The 12172-nt window shown below is 39.1% G+C and overlaps 1 protein-coding gene across 3 annotated transcripts in view; it reads right to left on the bottom strand.

Moving 5' to 3' along the window:
• Positions 1–272: 272 nt before the first annotated feature.
• LOC125397705 (uncharacterized) overlaps positions 273–12172 on the bottom strand; it is a 46674-nt gene continuing 34774 nt past the window's right edge. For all 3 annotated transcript variants that reach the window (XM_087911947.1, XM_087911945.1, XM_087911946.1), the window contains exons 10-16: positions 11109–11142; positions 9285–9351; positions 8674–8706; positions 7756–7899; positions 1488–1599; positions 996–1236; positions 273–397 (exon numbers count right to left, since the gene is read on the bottom strand). In XM_087911947.1, the coding sequence (XP_087768073.1) occupies positions 1034–1236; positions 1488–1599; positions 7756–7899; positions 8674–8706; positions 9285–9351; positions 11109–11142 (593 nt within the window). In that variant the 3' untranslated portion in view covers positions 273–397; positions 996–1033. The remainder of the gene's footprint in view (positions 398–995; positions 1237–1487; positions 1600–7755; positions 7900–8673; positions 8707–9284; positions 9352–11108; positions 11143–12172) is intronic.

Genomic DNA, 12172 nt, shown 5'->3' with positions numbered 1-12172 from the left:
TATGTTCCTCTGCCTCTGTGTCTCCTCCTGTGTCTCTCTCCCTCTGGCTCTCTGCTCTGCTTCTGCTTCTGTCATAGGCAGGTGCAGTTAACTATGTTCAGCCAACATCTATTTCTGCTCTGGGTGATTTGATATGCCTCTTTCTGTTCAAACTCTGATAGCTATAATAGAAGCTTTCTCCTTAAACATGTCACCAAGAGGTCATGCCATCAGCTTGTGAAACACAAAGAAACAGTTTAAAATGTTTTCATAATACATTTTAATGATGCTATTACAAAATTATATACAAAATTCAATTTTCAAAGAAATCAAACATAAAAATTTCTAAATTTTATAAAATATTTCTGACAGACTGTCAGTAGATATCAGTAGTTCCTCGTAGGTGCTTCAGTGGAAACTAGAAAGAAAAACAAGAATGATCAGTAGTATCAAGAACATCATGGGCGGCATCGTCAGGATCAGCAGTAACAGAGGCATCACCAGTAGAATCCTATGTAGTGTCATGTCACAATGAATATCACTGTATTGAGAATGGTGAGAAGGTGGAGTCTTGTTTCATTGGTTTTTATTCTCAGAGGTTGTTTCTTTTGGGATGTTTTTTACAAAACGATGCTGTCTACATAAGTCACAGTGTATGGACACAGAAAAATAGAAACTAATATCTAACAGTTACATTTCCCAGCTTAGTCATTCAGAAAATACAAGTTTCACATTAAGAGTGAAAATAATTTCCTCATTCCAGCATGGGAGACAACTGTGATCTTACTAACTTTACTTGATCAGTTTGGTTGGACTAAACTGATTTTGTTAATTTTATGTGATGCATTTTCAATATGACTGGAAAAGATAATCATTTTTTCTAGTTTTAGGTAATATCTAAAGAGTCCTATACAAAGTATGAAATGTATTTATCATGCATATTAGAGCCAAAGAGAATTGGATTTCTAGCACAGAAATATTTATCTATTTTAAGTCATTGTTATGGTCTAACTTACCTTGTTAATCTCCTTGTAACTTTAACTGTGCAGGATTGCTAAATAAGGTTCAATACCCACGTTATCACCAAATTCACAAATTTCAGCAACCATATTGATGATGTGAGGAAGAGCAATGATGTGGTCGCTGCCCAAATTGAAAAAACTTCAGGGTGAGTATTTATTGCATAATAGGGGAATTCAGTGGGATCTGTATCAAAAACCCGCAAATTTGAGTTCTGAGGAGGATCCAATGCTTCACCTGGGATACAAACAAGAGCAGATTCCTGATCAGTAGTGAAGCTAAGACACTGTTCTCTTCTAAGCAGGTATCAAGAACAGGGTCAGAATGTTGCACAGGGTCCATGGTGTCACCACTGTGGCTACCAGGAGCAAGCGCAGGGTCAGCATGTGTTCTTCCCCTTGCATGCCCAGTGTAAGTAACTAAAGAATGTGTGTGATCCACGGTGGTGTTGTGAACAGTAATTTCCTGAGATGCCTGAAGATTGTCACCTCTGTTAGTAGCATGAGATGTTGATGTTGAGCCAGCGTTGGCAGGAGGCTGGGGCACGATGTCATGCTCATAAACTGGAGGAAGGAAGCCTTCTTCCTTCTTTTTTTCAACCTTTAAGGAAATTTTGAGATGTTAGATTTCATTGAAAATTTCACTTATTGTTATTCATTTTAGAACTTATCTGTTAATGTCAGGGTCTTGATTTATAGTCCCCAAATGTTTGTTTGCTCAGGCTAATTTTATCACATAACCACTGATATCCTTAAACTTTTGCTTTCATTCTGTTTTAGTCAAAGGCCCAGAGTTTGAGAATCTTGAAAGGGGACCTGCTCAGCTTTATGCCTTCTTTTATATTGTTCTTTGCTATCTCTCTGTAATGGGAAGATGAATAAAAAAGACACAATGTGTCCTCTCCTGTCTTTAGGACAAGGATTTTACATTCCATCCAGATTAAGATAATGTCACAATCCAGGGCTTTGGAAACAAAAAGAATCTCTCTCTTCTGCACCACACTAATGCTCTCCCCATGGCTTTCACAACTGCCCATTAGGTTCCCGGGATAATAGAATAGTGAGGGCGACTTCTGAAATGCAGGAATAAAGTGTGCCACTACCCACAGCAGATGGGAACTATAGAGCTGAAGTAAGGGTTCTGGGAGATGCCATCCAAATTCTTACTCCTTAGCTATGACTGTTTTTCACATATGGCTGATGAATGTATTGGTCTGTTCCAACATCTCTGTGGTAGCTTGAATAAGAACAGACTCATGGGCTCATATATTTGAATGTTGGTTTCCAGGTAGTGGAACTATTTGTGGGGAAGGTTAGGAGGTGTGGCCTTGTTGGAGTAGTTGTGTGGTCTTGGGTTTCAGAAGACTGGTGCTATTTCTAGTGAGCTCTCGGGTTCTTCTATAGAGTTAAATGTAACTGTCAGCTGCTGCGACAGCACCATGCCTGCCGGCCTGAATCATGGTGATGAAACTGTATGTATCCCATTGGAACCATGTGCCACACTCTGAATAAACACTTCATTCTAGATGTTGCTTTGGGCATGGTGTTTTATTACATCAATAGAAAATAATATAACCATCATCCAATGACATGGACAGAGCCTGAAGGATCCATTTGAAGGGCTGAAGGGGTACTTTGCAGTAGATTATGCCAAAAGAGTTGAGACAATTCCATAATGTTTGCTTAGATAGGATACATGGAACACCACCTGATTTAATTAGATACATTTAGGAAGTACCAGTTTTGAAAATGCATTTGATGCTGTTTGTCAGAAGGGGAGCCTCACCAACTTTTATTTCAATTACAAATAATGATGCTACCTCGAAATCGTTCATGACATCTCAGGGAGATTCCTAACTTAGCACTCTATGTTTACCTTTCTGTACCAGGTTTGAGAAGACTTTGTGCTACTTATGTGAAAAACTCAAACGTTCCAAGGCTTACCTAACATCATCAAACAATGTAACATGGAGATGATTAAACAAAATAGCTTAAGAAGCATCATTTGTCAAAGGAAAACAGATGAGGAAGTACACATCCTACATGCATGTCCAAACTGCTCAAGTGCACCATGTAAAAATGTTCAGTTCATTGGTTTCCTTGAGAATGATGAACTTGAACACATCAAAGCTCGAGATATCTGTGAGCCTTAGGCACATTTTCACAAGCCGTATGTTTCTCTCATTGCTCCATCATTAACTAAGTATGCTTAAGCCAGTTATAAAAAGGGAATGAAAGGGTCACATGGTACAAGTATAGTTTTCCAGGATATATGCCACATGGAAAACAGAAACTCTGAAGATGACTGAGAAGACCCTGAAAATATTTTCCTTATTTGCTAGTTACACAGCAGGAGCACCAATGAATATATCGACACTGTTTATTATCTGAGTAATAAATTCTGTATCATTCTAAAAATTATTATTGGAGTGTGTGTGTGTGTGTGTTTATGTGCTTGATTTAATATGCCAGTTTGTGCTCTGCTAGAGTGTGTGTGTGTGTGTGTGTGTGTGTGTGTGTGTGTGTGTGTGAAGGGCAGAAGATAACCTTCAGGAGGTGGTTCTCTGCTTTCATTGGGTGAGACAGGGTCTCTCAATGTTTCTGAGCCTCTGTGCATTCCAGTCTGGCTCGTTTGTAGGTGTCAGAGCTGTTCTACTCTCTCAGCCTCCAATCTGGATTTAGGGATGTTGGGATTACATATGTGAGACACTTGTTGTTTGTTGTGTTCTCTGGGATGGAACTCAGATCAATAGGATTTCAATGTAAGGACTCTGAACTGCTGGCATGTGTGTGTGTATGCCTCTCTCTGTGTCTGTGTGTGTGTTCTAGCTTTGTAATGCAAAGTAGTGTGTGTGTGTGTGTGTGTGTGTGTGAGAGAGAGAGAGAGAGAGAGAGAGAGAGAGAGAGAGAGAGAGGAGAAAGAAACAGAGACAGAGCTAGAGATTGGTTTTTATCAGTTCAGAATGAAAATGGAGAAAAACTCATTGTGATGTGAGATTTTTCTTTCTCCTAAGCTAAGCATCATCTTTGTGCCTTTGGAGCCTGTGTCATTTATCAGTGTGTCTGACTGTAGCTCTTCATGAAGACTTCTACTTAGTATTCTGTTAGCATGGGGAATCGATATTATCTAGATCAGGTGGTGATTTTATACTCATTACAATACACTGCAATCACCAGGTAATGGGTTCTGGAAAACTCATGTGTTAATATGGTTTTATGTACATCTAACATCATAAAAGTGATGTCTGCTTTTATTTCAGTCACATCTTTGAAGGATAGAAACAACTGTCCTTTCACTTTATTTGCCTCAAGAATATGCTAAGAAAAAAAAAAGAATATGCTAAGATCTCATTTCTGTCAGTGATATTGTGGTCTGTATTCTAATCCTTGGCATATCCAAGATGTTGCTCCCTTCATGTCAAGGGCAACACTCTGTGGTCGCCACACTCGTTACATTACCATTTACTTTCTGTATCAGCCTAAAATTTCTACATTAGTCTAACAGTTCCATTTGTATTAATCATGTCAATTTATATGCTAATGATTTTTTCACTGAAATCTTGGAAGATGTCTGGCAACTGAATGTCCGTTTATTAAAATCACTTGAGATCTGTCTCCCTGCTAAGACCTCCCTTTACCAATTACTCACTTTGATCATACATAACAGCTAATATTAATTTAGAAACCAAATTGGATTAGGCTTAAAAGAAAGAACATTTGAGTTTGGTTCTGACTAAATTAAAATTAGTTACTAATGGTTTCATTAAGTGTAATAATTATGTCAAGTCTGCCCCTGTCTCTCCTAATGTTGAACTTAGATGGTTCAAGGTAATTAGCTAGTTGTCAGCCATTTGTAATGGAAACTGGCAATTGGTGTAAGTAGGGTCTAGAAACAGAGCTAGCTCTTCTGCTTGCTTTATACCTTCTGAGGGGTTTAAAACACAAAGGAAAATTGCCCATTTCCTTTACATTTTCCACTTTTCTCGAATACAGGTTTTTGAAGTAAGACCTCATGATTCTCTGGATTTCCTCAGTGTCTGATGTTATGTCTCCCTTTTCATTTCTGATTTTGTTAATTTGGATTTTGTCTCTCTTTCTTTTGATTGGTTTGAACAAGGGTTTGTCTATCTTGATTTTCTCAAAAAAGCATTTCTTTTCCCAATGACACTTTGTTTCATTTATTTTGTTTCTATTTTATTGATTTTAGTCCTCAAATTGATTATTTCCTGGGGTCTACTCCTCCTGGGTGAGTTTGCTTTTTTTGTTCTAGAGCTTTCAGGTGTGCTGTTAAGATGCTAATGTGAGATTTCTCCAGGTTCTTTATGTAAGCACTTAGTGCTATGAATTTTTCTCTTAGTACTGCTTTCAAAGTATCCCAAAGAATAGGGTATGTCATGCATTCATTTTCATTAAATTCTAGGAAGGTTTCCTTTATGTTTTTTCCTTGACCCAGGGGAAATTCTGTTGAGAATTGTTCAGTTTCCATGAGTATGTGGGATTTTTGCAATTAGTATTGTTGAATTCTAACTTTAACCCATAAGTGAACCGAGAAGACATGGGCTTATTAACTTTTTTTATCTGTTGAGATTTGCTTCGTGATCAAGTATGAGGTCGATTATAGAAAAAAAACCACAGAAACAGCTGACCCAAGGTTGTGGGGACTCACTGGTTCTTGACTGACAACTACGGAACTGGCATCAGAACAAACAAGGCCCTCTGAATGTGGGTGACAGTCCTATGGTTTGGTCAGTTTTGTGGGTTCTCTGGCAGTGGGACCAAGATTTGGACCAGGATTTATTTACCCTTAGTGTGTGAACTGGCTTTTTGGAACCCATTCCCTATGGAGGGATACATTGCTCAGCCTAGATACAGGGAGGATGGCCTTGGTCCTGCCTCAAGGGATATGACACACTTTGTTGACTCCCTCATCCTCTATGAGGAATGAATGGGGAGTGAGGTGGTGGGGAGTGGGGTGGTGGGGAGTTAGGGGGAGCAGGAGGAAGGGAGGGAGAGGAAATTGGGATTGGTATGTAAAATAAAAGATTGTCTTAAAATAAAAGAAAAAAGTAAAATGAATAAAAAACAAAGAAGGCTATTACTTTTATAACTACTGTGACAAAATATCTGACAGAGATTATTTAAGGAAGGAAGGAAGGCTCATGGCTACAGGGAACTACTGTTTGCCTTCCCTGCTCAAACTGACTGACTTTCCCTGCAGCAGTTGAAGTAGGGAAGCAAACAGGGAGGCTTTGTCTGTGGCAATGGTCTATTGCTTCTCACATGCTGGTAGACAGGGAAGCAGACAACTCAGAACTGGTTCCAGAAGTAGTGATAACCATTAAGACCCACCACAGAAAACCTTCTGCTAACCAGACCATATCCCAAAGGTTAAACAATCTCCTAAATAGTAACAAAGTATTCAAACACATGATATCCCTTCTCTCTCTGCCACTCTCTTTCTCTTCTTGATGTTCTTTTTGTTGTTGTTGTTCTGGTGGTGGTGATGGTGCTAGGGGTGGTGTGTGTGTGAATGGTAAAAAATTTCAGTCAAAGTGTAAATCAGAGAGCCAGTGTGATGGTTAAATGGATGAAGGCACTTGCCAGTATGACTGACAACTTGAATTTGATACCTGAGCCTGAAATAAGAAAACTGACTCCTATAAATATTACCCTATGACCTCCACACTTGAGCTTGGTGCACACGTTCCTTGCCGCCCACATCCTTCAAATACATAGAGACCAGGGTGTCCTTGAACTGACAGAGAACAGTCAGACTCTGCCTCATGAGTGCAGGTATTAAAGGTGTGCACCAACATGCCCAGCCTCCTATTGCTGTTTGTCCTGCCTCTGTGTTCTCTGGATTTCAATGTGTCATACTGGCAGACTGATGAGGCCCAGGGCTAGGAAGTTAGCAAACATCCTGAGACTGACACTCATTTCTACTTATGATATACTCTTAATTATTTGTGAATCAAACATATTCATTCTGGGGACAGGAAATATGGCTCAGTAGTTTATGACACTTGTTCCTCTTGCAGAGACCTGGACTTGATTACAGCACCCACACATAGGCTGATAACCCTCTGCAACACCAATTCCAAGGGATTGAATGTTGTCTTGGGTGTCCGTGGGCAGCACACACACACACAAGGTGAACCGAGAGAATGCATGCAAAATATTTATACACATACAATAAATCAGTTTAAAACATTGTATGTATGTTAGGTACACTCATGTTGACAGTTATGGCTCCAGGAGTCTTTTTTATTTATTCTCTGTATTCTATGAGTCCTCCACAACTGTGATAAAAGTTACTCACTTTCTGATTTTTGTTTCCATGGTCTAATGTGTTATCACTCACCCCTTAGAACAGGGATTCTCAACCTGTGAACCCATTTGGGGATCACAGGACCTTTTTACAGAGGTCATCTAAGGCCTTCTGAAAACACAGTTATCAACATCACGATTTGTCACATTAGAAAAATTACAGTTATGAAAGAGCAGCGAAAATTGTATTACAGTCAGGATCAGTGCATGAAGGACTGTGTCAAATGGTCACAGCATTAGAAATATTGAGAAATACTGTCTTAGCAGGTGACAGGCTAGCATGGGTATTCCCAGGAATGAGAGTTGAAGGAGGTGAAAGATATGTTCAAGGATTTGTTTGTCTTCTCTGACATGATTTGCAACTTGGAAACACAAAGTCATCATTCTCCTCACAAGCAAATATGTTACTTTTCAAATTAACAGGAATTACCATCAAACATGAATTTTTTCGAGAGAACTCAGGCAGTGCCTCTCCTGGGGAACTTAAGTCCATTACTGATTTACTTAGCTCTGCTTGCTCCCTCTTTTTTCTTGCAGCGATCTTCTTGGAATACAACATTTGTTTCTGTATCATCTGCAATAAAAAGACAGAAGATCAACTTTCCTGGTTTGATTGGGAAATGAACTCTTGATTTGGGGGTGCACAATTTCAAAACTACTTTATTCCTTACCAGGACAGGGTGTTGAAACATGAAAAGTAGAAACTATTACTTAAAAGTGAAATATCTTCTACTATGTTTAGCTATTTATAAATTACTAAGATATCATCTATAATTAAAAAATATTTTTGCTGGCTAGATTGAGAAAATCATGAACTGAGAAATTTGGCCTTTCCCTGTGACTGAGACTAAACTGAACTCACTATATTTTAAAAGTTGTGAATCTTATATAAGATGATTACTAATTTTAATAGCCCACCTTTCATCAGTGCTTCTCTTCTATGTTTTGGAGGAAAAATGCATATTATTTTCCACTTATAAACAAACTCTCACTTACTAGTGTCCTCCATACCATAGTATCTGTGAAACTGCTTTATAGAAACCCATTTTTCTGCTGATTCCCATTCAAAAGTCATTAATATCAACTTCTGATTCACACAACCCTTACTCTAAGGCTCTAGGTTACAAACAGGATTCCTAAGCTCCAGCAGCTCACGGTGATGAGGTCACTTTACTATGAACACATTAATGTCTAATTATAACCCTAAAATATTAAATGTGTGAACGTGATACAAAGAATCAGAGTGTATATTATTGTCAAATACAGAGAAAATATCCAGAATCCAAAGTGTTGTGATATGGTAATTTAATCTTAACATCTAATGGCTAATTGGGGAAAAAATACTTACTGTGTACCTGGAGGAAGAGTTTTCCATATCCTCCTAGTGGAATCAAATACAAAATACACTGTAATCTCTTCATAATGTAAACTCGGTTGAACAGATTACAAATAGCTAAATTTCCACAATTTCTTGCAAGTGATAATACAGAAACAAAGAGACAAACAGAGGAGATGCTCTTCTATGTGATCCTGAAATAAGAATATCCAAGGGAAGAGAAAACCTTCTGCAATTATGCTGAGAGAAAAGGTACCTGAGTGATGCCTGGACCTCTTCAATAACTGGACCCTTTAAAATGTATTCAGATGTATTACCACAGTTGTTTTCAAAATCAGTCTAATGTGTATTTATTTCTGCAAACCATCCTTGGTCAAGCACAAAGCACCTTCTATTATATGAGAACTGCATGCAATCTTTCACTTTCTGTGTTTCCAGTTCCTTCTCTTACTGGGTCATTGCTATCTGCAAGGACTCACTGCTCACTGGAATTTATAGAAAGGATGGTTCACTGATACCAAACACTTTTCTCTGACCAAATTTCCATATAAAACTGTGATAGGTAGACTACTGCTGCATTTTAACAAAATTCATAAGAAAACAAATTTCACAAAGAATTTTACCTTAATACCAGAGGTACTGGCCTTGTCCTCTGTTGAAGATGCTGGAACACCAGCCTTCTTAGAGAGCCTTTAGAATAAAAACATGCAGTGAGGGGTGAGTTTGGTCCTTAGAGCATCTCTGTTGAAAGATTTATTATCTGTGTACTAAGTGACATTTTTGCATTTATGTAATTCAACGTTGACCCCCTTTTTAAAAAGTTTTTGCTTTTGCAGTTTCAACTTGTCTCAATCTATGTAACATTCAGTGAAGACTCACTCATAGTTCTACTTAAAAATAAAAATTTAAAAAGCCAGTGGTTTGGGAGATGGTTCAGTCAATAAGAATGTTTGCTGCCAACACAGATCAACCTGAGTTTGAATCCTCAGCATCCACATAAAAAACTGGGCATGGACACATGCATGTAACCCCAGTACTGTGGGTGGAAGAGATAGGCTACCATTTGGGTTTGTTGGCTGCCAGACCAGCTCCAGGGTCAGTCAGAGATCTTATGTCAAGTGTGTAAGTTAGAGAATGATACAAGACACCAATGTCCTCCTCTTTCCTTCATGTCTGCACAAAGAAATATGCCAAGCATGCAACAGGCACATGCACACATGCAACACACACACACACACACACACAAACGAACACATAAGAGGGGGGAATGGCGGGTTTTGCGCACACTTGTTCTGATGGTTGCAGTAACTGATTGTTATGAGCACTTAATGCTCCCATTTCATTTATTCCCCTAAACCTAAAGCACCATGGCTTGTTTTCTGTAATAAAAAAAAATTAGGCATTTCATTTCATCTCACTCTCCCAAGGAGTTGCTTGCTTTGGGAAAACATGAAATGGACTCTTTGTCTAAGCATTAAGTTGCCATCAATCTCAAAAGTCACCATATTTTGGTGCCTTGAAGCTATGTTTTGATAGTGTGTCCACATGCATATGTTGAAACTCTTTATAGTCAAGGGTATTTCTGAGTCATTTTACAGGACACTGGTGAGCAACATTGTCCCCTCAGCTCTGCTTCATCTGAACTACAGCTAAAAGCTCCAAATTTCATGGTTTCTGATTGGTAAACTCTAGAACAAACACTTTGTTTTTCTAACTTCCACCTACCTTGGGATTCACCACAGAGGTGGAACTCATTAAGGGGGAAATAAACCTGCTGAATGTCTATAAGGCCATTCTGAGATGATCCTCTCAGCAAAGTCTGGGAGAGTTTTGAACCTTGCCATTTTGCCCACACTCTTCCCAGCAACTTGCCTTAAACATACTAGTAAACAGGATTAATTTCCTGAAAACTAATATTTTTACATATATGTACATGGTATGTTATGTGCAGTGTATTTGTAAGTATGTGTGATTTCCGATACATACATGCCAGTGTGTAGATGTGGTGATTGGAGTACAGACTTGGGTGTCGACCCTCACCCTCGGCCATAGTTATATGACTGAATCTCATTCATGAATGCAAGCCCCAGGCTAGCAGCAATCAAGGCAAGCCATCCAGGAAATGTGAGGGATGCTCTGTCTCCACCTGCAATCTCACCATAAGCTCCCCAGGATTCTAGAAGCGCACAAGACCAACAGGCCTCATGTGGACCCTGGGCTTCCTTCTCCCATTCTCCCATATGCACAGCCAGCACTTTACCCGCTGAATCACCTCCACAGACAGGGACTCTTAACAGCATTTCATGCTGTATCTGAGGTATAATTCAGCTTTGATTAGCAAATAATCAAGAAGCAAAAATTGTCTTACACAGAGGAAAACATGGTGCCAGCTTCTGAACTTTATATTCTCTACATACTCATTGTAATTAAAATCCAGACATTCTTACCCGAGTGAGAGCTGGTCTTTATTTCTTCCATTATCTAGAGAGCAGAAAGGCAAAATATGTTGTAAGCAACTGTAGAAAAAAGAGCATTGAATGCTGAGGCTAATACTTCATTACTACATATACTTTGAACCTTCGTAGTTTTTAAAGTGAATACTGATTTATAGGCAAAAATACAAAGATAACTCTTAATTTACAACTCATGTAAGTTTCAAATACAGAGACAATTTTCTCAAAAGTTAATACTAATAATAAATTGGTGTACAAAACACCTATGATCATGAGCATTAGCATTATCAAACCGAGAAACTGACATCTTAACCAGAATCAGTATCAAAAGCTGAAGTGTTAACGTGGTAGCACAGTGTTGCTACTGTTGCTTTTGTCTCTGGAATAGTGGTGTTAGGAGAATTGTAAGTGAGCATACTTATCTTGCATGGAAGTGAAAAGAGCCTCTCTAAGATTAAGTTGAACTTATTTCATTGAAAATTAAAATTCCAGACACAAGGAAGCTAAGTCTATGAGGACCACTCTTTGCAGCATGGCAAAACTTACAAAACACAGGTAGACCAAGGGCAAAGAATTTCCAGATGCCAGGGTGGTAAGGCTACAGAGAGAGGGGGCACTGTGTGTACACTCCTCAAGTGCTTCTGAGGAAGCTGCAGAAGCCCCTCAGTTCTAGCTTCTGGTCCCTCACCCACAGGCAGTGCAAAGTTCAGCTACTGGAAAGCCCCCTGCAGTAGTTATGCACCCTGAACTGTATCTCTAGGGCGAGAAGCATGGAAGAAATGTGGGGACCGGGCAGCAATTCCATGGGAGTCGTACCTAACAGGAAACATTTGTGTCTACACATACACAGCTTCAAGTGAGTAGCTTTCACTGAATGCTAACAGCCCGCCCACTACAAAGGAATAAAGCAAATTTTTATTTATCTCATTCACAGTATGGAAACTTCAGTATAACCAACCTCCTCGGCATTGCCAATGGCTGAGGCAAAGCATTTATCCCATCAACAAATGGACTGTCAATGAGTCTTAGCACGTGGGAGACCCCCATCAACCCTCTTC

The sequence above is a fragment of the Myodes glareolus genome, chromosome 12, assembly GCF_982192425.1.
Source record: "Myodes glareolus chromosome 12, mMyoGla1.1, whole genome shotgun sequence".
In the NCBI taxonomy this organism is placed as follows: domain Eukaryota; kingdom Metazoa; phylum Chordata; class Mammalia; order Rodentia; family Cricetidae; genus Myodes; species Myodes glareolus.
This window is presented reverse-complemented; position numbering and strand designations above follow the sequence as displayed.